Raw genomic sequence first — 12,940 nt, forward strand, 5'->3', positions numbered from 1 at the left:
AGCAAGAGCACAGAATTGGGTGGCTGGCCTGGTTCTTGTTCCAATACCTCCACCGTGACACTAGTCAAATTATTTAACCTCTCTAAGCCCTAGCTTGGGCAGCTATAAATAGGCATTCCTTAGTCTGCCTGCCTCCCAAAATTATCATGATGACGTATTACAAATGCTTGTGGAGGTCCTTTGTAAACTAAGAAGTGCTGAAAAGTGTTAAGGTACTTTCAAAGAAGGGTGAAAAAAGTTTGGAATCCACAAGGAGAATTTTTCTTGTGGAATGGCACAAAGAAGCTTGATTAGGGAATCTTAAGAATAAATACCAGATAAATCCTAATTATCTCCACCTAATTAGAATTTTTTTCTGTTCAAAAATATTAATAATCTCTGATTATCTTTAACATTTGAACATCATTCCATCTTAGGAACCTGATTAAGAATGCTTTTTTCTCCCTAGTTGGGCTCACTACTAACTGGCTAAAAAGAACTAAAGGGTGGGGCATCATGGAAGGGACAAGAGGGAGTGATTTGGGGAGAGGAACACACAATGCATCAGGGTTTCTGTGCAAGTTGTGGTGCTCTTCACTAAACTTTTGAGGTCATTGCCAATCACCTTTGGCACAGCTTCTCAAAGTGATGAACTCTGCCTCGCCCTAGAATCAGTTGAATGTAGCATTTTTTTATTTTTGCTAATAGCCTGGCATGCTAGTGCAGATCATTGAGAGCTGACCTGAAAGTTAATTCTCAATTATAATTGCTTCTCTTCCCATCTGTGGCAACTCAATAGCAACTGCTAGGAAAGAATAGAAGAAAAAAGTTGAAATTCAGGTCCATTTAGCAAATATGTTTAAAGATTGAATGAAAAAGATCATGAATCACTATATTGTACACCTGAAACTAATATTGCACTGTATGTTAACTAACTGAAATTTAAATAAAAACTTTAAAAAAAGATCACAAACTTAATGGTCAAAATGAACAGAAAAGATTTATAGTTTTGTATTAGCCATATTATAGCATGACTATGAATTATTTAGAGCAGACTTTATTCTTTTTGCATAAATTTCACACTATATTTTGAAAGCAGATAAAAATAATTTGGAAAATCAAGAGGCTCAGTAACATACCTAGGAACTGTGTTCTTCATATTTAGGTATATGTGATAATTTGATTTTTAAAAAGTTGAAAGGTAGGGTTCTGTCTTAAGTCACATTAAATATTTGTGAATAGGCTTCTTCAGTGTGTTTTAATTGTTCTTCCCAGCGATGAGAAATTTATGTACAGTTTTCATACATAGACAAGACCAATTATCAGTGAATAATTGTATCAACGGAAAATGGTGGTCAAGGGGAACTCCTGTGTGACAATTTTTATCAAATCGGAAGAATTTTTGTTTTGTTAAAAGCAGAGCAATGACCACTTGTGTTATACGTTAAACATGTTAGACTTTAATTACACAGTTTAAAGATTTTTGTGACTTATATATTACATGCTCTGGGCATTGGCAGACAACAAAAAGAAAAAAAACAATGTATTCACTTATGTTGACACCCCAAGTTATTACCACTGTTTACAACTCATTGTAATTATAATTATTACATAAGAAAAATAAGCATCTACAGTGTATCAGAGTCTCTCTAATAATACACTGTATTATAGAAAGGGTCTTATTTTTAACAATGGCATAGTTTGTGATACTTTGTAAAACTTATTTTCTCTCATTTAAATACAGGTTTTCTTAGTCAAAAAAATCTCAGGCTCTGATGCTAGACAGCTTTATGCCATGAAAGTATTGAAGAAGGCCACATTGAAAGGTGAGTGCTGCAACTGTTTATACTGTTTGCATAGTGTAAGCAAACTGAAAGGTCTCAACAGATCTCTAGTGACTCCTAGGCCAATTACTTACATTCTGAATCTGTTCCTGTTACTGTCTTTAAATTTAGACTTTCTTTTAGTGAATTTTTCCTACTGGGCTAGGAATCATATGACTAGTGAGAATAGGAGTTGCCATGTTACAAAAGAAGTATTATAAATTCATCTTGGGTTTATGCAAGTAGAGGTTTAGAAAATTCAAACTGGGTTTGATTCATCTTCAAATCAGTGTGATTATTTTAATGTTTTGAAAACCTACTGATTTACCCAATGCAAAATAGCTTTTATCTTAAGGACTTTATCATCTTGACTTCTGGTCTCCAAGTAAGTTTTTATTCTAAGCCTCTGATTTTGAACAATCTTATATAGGATTTGATTCTTTTAGGTAAGTAGTCATTTAGAAGAAATTATACATAGTTTTAAAAATACTTAAATCTTTTATTTAGTAGTTTTGGTTATTTTACCACATAAGCTGTAGTTGTTAATGTATTGATTCCCAGCATCATTTTTTTCCTCTTCAATTTACATGTAATTTTAAAGCTTTTAAAAATGTTCAGGAAGGGGGGGGCGTGTCTGGATGGCTCAGTTGTTAAGCGTCTGCCTTCGGCTCAGGTCATGATCCCAGGGTCCTGGGATCGAGCCCGCATTGGGCTCCCTGCTCGGCGGGAAGCCTGCTTCTCCCTCTTCCACTCCCCCTGCTTGTGTTCTCTCTGTCAAATAAATAAACAAAATCTTAAAAAAAAAAATAAAAAATAATAAAATATTCAGGAAGGAATATTTGTGATGATCATTTATTATTTCTGATGTTATTCTTTCCAGTTAGTCACCTACCCTGGATATCCTTATTCCAAGAAATTCCACCATTCTCTATAAACACCTTCCTTTGCTTCCTTTCTCTTGTTCCCTTCCTGAATGTATTTTCTTTCCTATCTAGTCTCTGCAACTGGCACACTACTTACTTGATTCTTGCTAGGACCAGGGAGTTAAATTATATCCTCAATGCCCTACTTTATATCACTGCTTGTATAACTTTATGCCTACTCCCAAGTTATAAAACTACATTGGTGGAACTTACACAAAAGAGGTTATTCACAAAAACAACAAGAGTAGGTTTCATATATTTAATAGGATCTGTGTTGTGCATAATATACGTAAAAGAAACTATGAAACTGAAAAACCTAAAAGATATCAGGGAAGGAAATAAATGCCCATTTCCTTTTAGAGAAGGCTAACTGTTGTTAAGAATCTCAGTATTCATCTAGCCATCCAATTAGCTCTATATCATCAAGATTCCAATTGAATTTTCCTTTATTTCAAATTTCATTTGAAGAGCATACACATCAAAGAGAATATGTGCTGTGCTATATGGCAAACCAGGTATACAGAACAATGAGAAATAATGGTTTCACAAATTTTGTTTGAAATACTCCTGAGCAACCTGGAAAAAAAATTAGTCTTCTCTTAAACCCTATGCCATAAAAAAAATCTAGCAATCTAACCAAACAGTCTAACTGAATATTACAACTTAACACATCTAGGAAACTTGTGAACAGATACTGAGCAAATTACAAGTTATAAACAGATTGACACTGCAAAAATTTTAGCCTTTCACACAATGAAAAATAGTATAAATAAGAAATCATGAAATTATTTGCCTCAAATACTAGAAAATAATAATACAAGGAATGAGTACAGGGCTCCTATGGGCCAAATCTAGGACAATTTGAAAATTGCAATAATTAATGATAGTGCTAGAATAAACCACTGAATAAAGCAAAAATCCATGGATTGATCGATAAATTAAGTAATGGGGAGCAAGGGAAAGCTCTTCCTTATAGTAGAATTCCAACTAATAAATGTAGAAGGAATAATTGAGTTAGGAGGTCCTGAAAAGTAGCATTACAACCTCTACCTAAAAGGATTTCAGAATGAATTTTATGAAGGGGGATAAAATAATGTTTGGAAAAATGTTCCATTTTGATGATAAAGAAATACATGTAAAATAATGTTATCATTTCATATAATGGCAACATAAATTGGAAAGTGGTTTTGCAATATATACAGAGAGCCATTATTGCTGCTAAATTAACCTGAGAAAATAATCTCAAAGAAAGAATTCATGCACTTGAAAATTCTTGCAGCAACATTAATTTATAATGTTGAGAATTTAGAAATCACACAAATATTGAAAATAGAGGAATGTTTAAAAATTATAGTATACCATTTAATAGGATATTATTTAAAAGAAATATTTCAGATATAATCCCCAAAATGAACTTAATGAAAATATGTAAGTGAACAATTATAACAAATTTGGCCACCACAAGTATATAAAATTATATGGATATAAGCTATAAAAGAAACCCTGGAAAATGAAAGTATTTGACATACTGGAATTGTAAGCTGTCAGATAACTTTAATGCATTCTTAAATTCAATTTTAATTTCTTTCAAAGTAATATGTATATAGAATCTTACAAAATAGCATTGCCTTACCAACCCTCCTCCCTATTCCAATTCTCGGCCCTCAGAGACAATGACTTTCATCTCTTTAACTGCTATTTCTGTCATTTACCTCCATATTCAATATTCTTTTTTGCAATTCTTTGATTGTTTTCATTTGGTGACATAATTTATTGACTTCCTAACATGGCAGATTAGGATTTAGTTCTTTCATGCTACCACCCACACATAATTCCACCTTTCATGTCTGCCCAGTAATGTTTTCATTATTACAGCTTTCTTTCTTTTTTTTTTTTTTAAAGATTTTATTTATTTATTTGAGAGAGAGAGAGAATGAGAGACAGAGAGCATGAGAGGGAGGAGGGTCAGAGGGAGAAGCAGACTCCCTGCCAAGCAGGGAGCCCGATGCGGGACTCGATCCCGGGACTCCAGGATCATGACCTGAGCCGAAGGCAGTCGCTTAACCAACTGAGCCACCCAGGCGCCCTACAGCTTGCTTTCTTTTTTAAAAAAGATTTTATTTATTTATTTGCCAGAGAGACAGAGTGCGTGAGCACAAGCAGGGGGAACAGCAGGCAGAGGGAGAAGCAGGCTCCCCGCTGAGCAAGGTGCCCAATGCGGGACTCGATCCCAGGACCCTGGGATCATGACCAGAGCCAAAGGCAGACACTTAACCAACTGAGCCACCCATGTGTCCCACATTATTACAGCTTTATAAGAACTGTTCCTAAGTAAGCCAAATAGTATACTGGAGTCACATTACCTTCACATCTTTGCTGTATTAGATCTCATTTTTTAAATTCTGTGTCTACCTCTTTCTCAGTTTACTCACCAGTCTAGGCAGAACACATCTCCTAGTAGCTACCTCAGAAAGGGTGAATGGATGGTAAAATTTTTGTGACTTTGAATGTCTTAAAATGCCTTTATTCTACCCCTCAATTTATAATTTGGCTGAGTGTAAAATTCTAGGTGAGAAATAATTTTCCCTCAGATATTTGAAGGCATTGTTTCCATTGTCTTCCAGTTTCCTGTCTTGCAATTATGAGGTTTATTGCAATACTGACTTCCATTCCTTTGTACGTAAGCTGCTTTTCCTCTTTGGAAGTCTAGAACCACTCTATTCTTTATCCCTGGTGTTCTCGAATTTGTACAGTGGTATTTCTTTAGTGTGAACTTTTAAAATTCACCATACCAGGTATGGGGTGGTCTCTTCCAGTCTAGAAACTCATTTCTTCAGTTTTGGCAAAGTATTTTGTCTTTTCTTCCCCATTTTGTAACTCCTGCTCTTTGAATATGTTGGACTTCCTGGATCATTTCTTAATCTTTTTCCTTACTGTTTTCCAGTTTTGTCTTTTTTTTCTATTTTCTAGGAAATATTACCAATTATCTTTCAAACTTTCTATTGACGTTTTTGTTTCTACCAGCATTTTTAATTTCCTAGATTTTCCTTGTTCTCTATTTTTAAAAACTTTTTATTATGGAAAGTGTCAAACATTTACAGAAAGAAACAAAAGAATATAGAGAACCCCCATATACCCTCCTTGCTGCTTCACCATTTCTCAACTCACGGTCAATTTTTTTTTGCATCTGTGTCCTTTCTTTTCCCTTCTCTTGATACTATGAAGCATATCCTAGACATTGTACAATTTCTTCTGTAAATATTTTAGTATGTATCTCTAAAAGATAAAGATTCTTAAAAGAAATAATACAACTCTATCACTATACCTAAAAAATTAATATAGATGTCTAATCAATGTTTGAATTTCCAGTTGTGCTGTTGTTGTAATTCATCTCTCTTTTTGCAATTGGTTTGAATCGAGATCTATAGAAGAGCTCTATTTTGTAGTTGGTTGATTTCTCTTTAGGTCTTTTAATCCACGAACTCTGTCTCCGTTTTTTTTCTTTGTAGTTTATTTGTTGAAGATACTGGTTCCTTCCCCCCTACGCCTTTTAAAGCTTCTTGTTTCATGGGTACCATATGGTCTTTGCTCTGTTGGGGTATTTAAATTACAAGGTTGGTTTTTAGGTTTTCCCCTCTTCTTTACATTATCTCTATTTCCCTTTATTCCCTTTTTTCTGCTTATTTTGATAACTGTTTTTCATCTTTAGAGCCTTTCCTCAAGTGCCTGGGGATCCTTTGCTAACTTTTTCACATTTAAGAGTGAGGCACCAGGGCACCTGGGTGGCTCAGTTGGTTGAGTGTCCCAACTCTTGGTTTCGGCTCAGGTCATGATCTCAGGGTCGTGAGATCAAGCCCCGCTTTGGGCTCCATGCTTAGTGGGGAGTCCGCTTGATATTGTCCCCCCTCCCTCTGCCCTTCTCCTCTCTCTCTCTCTCCCAAATAAATAAATAAATCTTTAAAAAAAAAAAAGAGTAAGGTACCAAATAGCCAATTGGAATGAGTTCTGTGGCAATTTCCTTATTTCTCATTGACTTCATTCCCCTAGGCTTAGCTTTTAGCATTCTCTTATCTACTGTGTAAGTTACCACTTACTCATCTGCTCTTGCTTCCTCTCCTGTTCTTTGTCCTTGTGATTTTATGCATAATTTTTCCATTATAGTGATTTCAGTGGGGCTTTGGAAGAAAGTAGAAAGTAAAACATTTATGTTTAACCAGAAGTCTCTTTCTATTTCAGAGTTCCTATTAATACAATAAATGGGGTCAAATAGAAGTCAGTAGTGTTAAGTTGAGTTTGTAGGGACTTTTGTCCTAATACAATAGTCTGTGGGCCTTAAAGTTTCTTAATACATAACACTAGAGGGGCGCCTGGGTGGCTTAGTCGTTAAGCGTCTGCCTTCGGCTCAGGTCATGATCCCAGGGTCCTGGGATCGAGCCCTGCATCGGGCTCCCTGCTCAGCGGGAAACCTGCTTCTCCCTCTCCCACTCCCCCTGCTTGTGTTTCCTCTCTCACTGTGTCTCTGTCAAATAAATAAATAAAATCTTTAAAAAAAAATACATAACCCTAGAAACATAAACAGCATTTCTTCTTGTTCACTCTTAGGTTCAAGTCAAGGAGGATTTAAAATCTAATAACTACTATATGAGAAAAATTATTTCAGAGGAATGTAGTTGCTTTGCCAGCATGAGTCATTATTAACAAATTCTATTTTAGGGTTTAGAGTTTAACCAATATAAAACATGCCTTCTTCTAAACCAGTATATCCTAATCAAAATTCCTGATTGTAGCATGATGTAGGACTTTACATGAGTAAAAGAAACCAGATTAGAATTATTACACAGTCCTGCCTCAGACAAAATGAAGGAATTCTTGAGTAAGTAAATCTCGCTGCTCATTTTCAACTAAACAAGTTCTCATCAGTGTTACATGTAAGGAAACCACCTCACAGGATAATCATAATAGAAAAAAATCATCTTGTTCTAGCCTCTCATTTTATAGAGAAGAAAGCTGGAAGTCCCTGAGCAGTGTTAAGAATTTGACCAGGTAATTCATCTAGTTACTAGCAAGGCCACTGAAACCTGTAGTTCTTGACTCCCAAATAATTGTTCTTTTTATTGTGATAGAATAATAGATGAGGGATATACAGTAAATACATTGATGGGTATTTTTGCTGCTCACTGAGCAGAGAGTTAAGTTCTAAATGATAAGCTTTGTAATCTTTGTATAATTATTGAAAGAGATAGAAATTTGGAATCCAGCTTTAAGGTAATAGAAACTGAATCCAAGATCATATGGGTAGCAGTAGGAAAAGCGCAGATGTGGGCTAGACTGGAACAGAATTATCAGCAGACCTAGGTGATGAACCTCATTCATAGAAATAATAGAAGGGGCCTGTTGGATAGAACACACCAGAGTTATTGTGATAGGATAAGATAATGAAATTGATATACTTGCTGGACAAGTCATTTAAAAGACAGAGCTTTATAGATATCAAGAGCAAAATGATTTCTATATCTGGTTTGCCCATTTTCAGTCACTGGCACCGAAATCTCTTAATTGGAAGTGGAAAACTGGTAGAATGGGAAACATTGGATTTTTTTTATATTGTTTCTTTTTTCCAGGGGTCTTATTTCTGTGTTTTAAATATCTGGTCACTTTAAGGTTTTATTTATTTATTTGAGAGAGAGAATGAGAGAGAGAGAGAGAGCACATGAGAGTATCTGGTCACTTTATATTGAAAAGAATACCAGTTCATCTTTCTCTCTGTCCCTACCCTCCCCCCACAGAAGACTCTCTTTCCTGTTCTTTCTGCTTAATCTTTGACATAACCATTCAGTCACTCTGGCCTGAAGATTGCAAGTCATTTATGATTTATCCTTATTATGCAACAGAAAAAAATAATAAAATTTTAATGAATGATTATTTTCACCACTTAAATCCATTGAGGTACCAACACAGAATACTTATCAGAATGTATTCTATTTAGTTAGTTGTCTGTCATTCTCACCAGATTATGAGCTCCTTGAAGATTATTTTGTTTGTATTTGTATCTCACAGTACCTGGTACATAGAATTTGCTCAGGAAATCATTAGTTGGTAAAAGAGAGCTTTACCTACAGGATCAAACAAATTTATCTGCCATTACCAATTGTCAAGAATCTGAGTCTTCCCAGTTTCACCTCCCCAATTTCCATACCGATTTGGTTCCTTTCTCTTCCTCATGCATGCCTCCATGTCCTTGCTTGCGCTGGTATTCCATACCTGGACTTTTCTTTTTTAGGCCTGATCCTTCACATCCATCTAAATTCCACTCCAAAAGTTCCTAACTCCACCTCTTCCTTCTTGCTTTCCCATGCAAGTAAAACTCATCTTTGCCTTCTCTGAATTTCTGTACTACTTACTGCTAGTTATAAGTCATTTTATCCCTTTATCATATTCATGGTGCTATAGCTACCATTTAACTGAATATCTCCTATATACCAGGCTCTGGGATATACAGACCTTATCTCAAATGGTCACACGGCCCACAAAGGTACAGTGGTGTTACCTCTATTTTATAGATGAGGGGTAAAGGAGGCTCAAAGAGTTTAAGTAGGTAACTTGCTTAAGATTACACAGATCTTTTTTTTTAAGATTTTATTTATTTGACAGCGAGAGAGGGAACACAAGCAGGGGGGAGTGGGAGAGCGAGAAGCAGGCTTCCCGCTGAGCAGGGAGCCTGATGCGGGGCTTGATCCCAGGACCCCGGGATCATGACCCGAGCCAAAGGCAGATGCCTAACAACTGAGCCACCCAGGCGCCCCAGATTACACAGATCTGAATCCGATTTTTTTAACTCTATAAAGCCTTTGCTCTTTCAGCTGCACCACATTATTTCTTCTTCCTCTCCCTTTCCTCCTTCCCCCAAAATAGACCTTTTTGGGTACAGCCATCCTTCACCATGTCTGTCATGCTTTACAGATGCTTAATGAATGCTTGTTGAAATGAGTTGATAGGGTTGGTAGGGGTAGTGAAAACTATTCCATTTTCTTTTGTGTGTATTTTAATATTTCATTGGGATGCCTCATTTTTAAAAAGTTACTCTTTTTTGGTCATTTTTCATAACTTTGATTAAAATACTTATAAATTTGGGGCGCCTGGGTGGCTCAGTCGTTAAGCGTCTGCCTTCGGCTCAGGTCATGATCCCAGGGTCCTGGGATCGAGCCCCGCATCAGGCTCCCTGCTCCCTGGGAAGCCTGCTTCTCCCTCTCCCACTCCCCCTGCTTGTGTTCCCTCTCTTGCTGTGTCTCTCTCTCAAATAAATAAATAAAAAATCTTAAAAAAAAATAAAATAAAATACTTGTAAATTTAATGTTAAAGCCAACATCTGATTCAACATCTGATATGTTCTCTGTTTTTTTTTTAACCTAAAGCACAGATTTTATAAATATAAACAAAATTTGTATAATTTAGTAAAAAATATTAATTTTGAAAATTCAAGAGTAATAGTTTTATTTGTACATATAAATAATTTTATTGGTATGTATAAAAATATGAATTCACATTTTAGCATAATTTTATTTAAAATAGGCACCAAAGAGATTTTGTTTTAAAGACTGTCTCTGAAAGCTATTGTAGTACAGCCATATGTACAATATTTTGTAGTTCGAGATCGTGTTCGGACAAAAATGGAGCGTGATATCTTGGTAGAAGTTAATCATCCTTTTATTGTCAAGTTGCATTATGGTAAGTTATGAACCAGTTGCAGCCTCATCCCTCCACTTGATCCCCCACTCCCTGAGTACATTCAGATATATTAATGTATATAAATATTTACTTGTGTATATTTATATGTGTTTAACAGATAAAGTCATGGAAATTAAGCCATTACTTCTTAAACTTTAGAAGCCTTTATTGCATTTATACTCATGTTTCTGAGTAGTAGCCATAGGAATAGGTAATAATAATCATTGTTTTCATAATAATTCATAATAAATCATAATAATTGTTTTTATTATAATAATTAATAACAGTGTACCAGCATTTTATAGTCCATATGTGTTAGCCCAGCTTTTCCTAAAAACAAGACAGAACCCTAATGTCAACATCCTGAAGCTTTTATCACCTTTCTTTTCCCCAAAGGTGTATGTACTTTTTCTCAGTGGGTAAAGTTTTCTCAGTGGGTAAAATACCCTTAATATGTGTAATTAAAGCTAGCCAACCCACATTTTTCCTGCACTTAAGTGACATGGTTCTTGTATTTTGTTTCCTGGTTAAGTAACCATGTTGGGAATTTTTCTTATTGATCACATGTTTTAAAACTACTATATTCCTGGGAGACTATTGCCTGAAGAAAATGCAACAAATGTTCTAGTGGTTCCATGATGAGAAACACTGCCTTTAACATTTCCACATGGAAACTAGGAGCAATCAGTGGTTATCTTCTCAGTAAAAATCAGTTTAGATCTATGATATAATCATTAATTTGCTTAAAAATAATATTTATTTGTGAATCAGTTGACCTAATGTAAGCCAAAAAAATAAACTCTGGTGGTTAAACAGAAATTTTCATTTCTTCATTCAGCTTTTCAAACTGAAGGGAAGTTGTATCTTATTTTGGATTTTCTCAGGGGAGGAGATTTGTTTACACGCTTATCCAAAGAGGTATGTAATTAATCTCTATTTTTAATCTATCTATACGCATCCTATTTTAACTAAAGCTTTGTTATATTTCAATATAATGTTTATCGTATTTTCTGTAGTGGTACAAGAGTCTTACATTAAGGAATCAGAGCCAAAAAGAGTTCTTTTCCTACCTTTTGAAGTTATTCTGAAAGTAGGACTTTAAACTGATAAACTGTCTTTGTCTTTTGTCCTGCTTCTTTTAGTTACAGTTTTTCAGAAGCAATAATATATCAAGATATCCTTAAACAATTAGTAGTGGAAATTCAGTATGCATTTAAAAGATTGTTTTTCATTTTTAAGATGTTACTGTGGTAGGCCAACAATGGCACAATCTGAATATAGATGTTACTTAACAATATGTAAAATTATTTCCCCCACACTGCACATTTAGCATTTAGAAAGTGATTAGTTGACTGATTCGATCATTTTTGCAAGTTCCTTTCATTAGTAAATTGTCGATAAAACTACATGTGATTAGCATATTTATAATTTTTGAATATTTAAACTCTAGGATGGAATTTTAAATAAAAACTACAGACACAGAAAGAGAATAAGACAGAAAAATTATTATTTTATTTTAGGTGATGTTCACAGAAGAAGATGTCAAATTCTACTTGGCTGAACTTGCACTTGCTTTAGACCATCTACATAGCCTGGGAATAATCTATAGAGACTTAAAACCAGAAAAGTAAGGAATCATGCTACTAAGTTGAATACAATGTTATATAATTATTTAGGAGGTAATAAAAAATAAAATTACTTCGTAGAACTACCACAAGAATTACATTAGAGTGCCTGTGCTTCACATTTCTGCTAACACTGTGTAATCTCATACTTTTAAAAATCTGCCAATCATAATATCTGTTATTGTTACCTTGTCTTCATTTGCATTTTTTTATTTTTAATGAGGTTGAAATCCATGTTCATATGTTTATTGGCAATTTGTATTTTTGTGATTTTTCTGTTCATGGCCTTCATTCATTTATCTTGGAATATTTTTTTCCCATTGTTTTGTAAGAGACCTTTAGAAATTAAGAATTTAACCATTTGACATATATTGCAAATAGCTTTTTTAGTTTGTCTTTTAATTTTAACTTATTCTGGGGCGCCTGGGTGGCTTAGTCAGTTAAACGACTGCCTTCAGCTCAGGTCATGATCCTGGAGTCCCGGGATCGAGTCCCGCATCGGGCTCCCTGCTCAGCAGGGAGTCTGCTTCTCCCTCTGACCCTTCCCCCTCTCATGTGCTCTCTCTCTCTCTCTCATTCTCGCTCTCTCTCAAATAAATAAAAATCTTTAAAAAATTTTTTAACTTACTCTATTTTTACCTACACAAGTATTTTTTTCTCAGTCAGATATACCAATCTTTTGTGATCTCTTCCATGACTTTTATTCTTAAAAAACTTTTCCAATCCCATAATCAGATACTTTTCTTCTTATTTTATGGTTTCTTTTTTTACTTTTAACTCCGTCTGGAAATTTTTTGGTATGAAGGATAGCATAGAGCTAATGCTTTCCTTCAAATACCATTTATTGAATTTTTTTTTTTTTTAG

General features: G+C 34.8%; 1 protein-coding gene across 2 annotated transcripts in view; it reads left to right on the top strand.

Annotated features, from left to right (window-relative positions):
- The window catches only part of RPS6KA3 (ribosomal protein S6 kinase A3), a 115,675-nt gene that overhangs the window by 61,373 nt on the left and 41,362 nt on the right, over positions 1 to 12,940 (top strand). For both annotated transcript variants that reach the window (XM_021682226.2, XR_006539380.1), the window contains 4 exons: positions 1,724 to 1,805; positions 10,370 to 10,450; positions 11,289 to 11,368; positions 11,971 to 12,077. In XM_021682226.2, coding sequence (XP_021537901.1) covers positions 1,724 to 1,805; positions 10,370 to 10,450; positions 11,289 to 11,368; positions 11,971 to 12,077 — 350 coding nt within the window. The remainder of the gene's footprint in view (positions 1 to 1,723; positions 1,806 to 10,369; positions 10,451 to 11,288; positions 11,369 to 11,970; positions 12,078 to 12,940) is intronic.

Source organism: Neomonachus schauinslandi, chromosome X, assembly GCF_002201575.2.
Source record: "Neomonachus schauinslandi chromosome X, ASM220157v2, whole genome shotgun sequence".
NCBI classification, from domain to species: domain Eukaryota; kingdom Metazoa; phylum Chordata; class Mammalia; order Carnivora; family Phocidae; genus Neomonachus; species Neomonachus schauinslandi.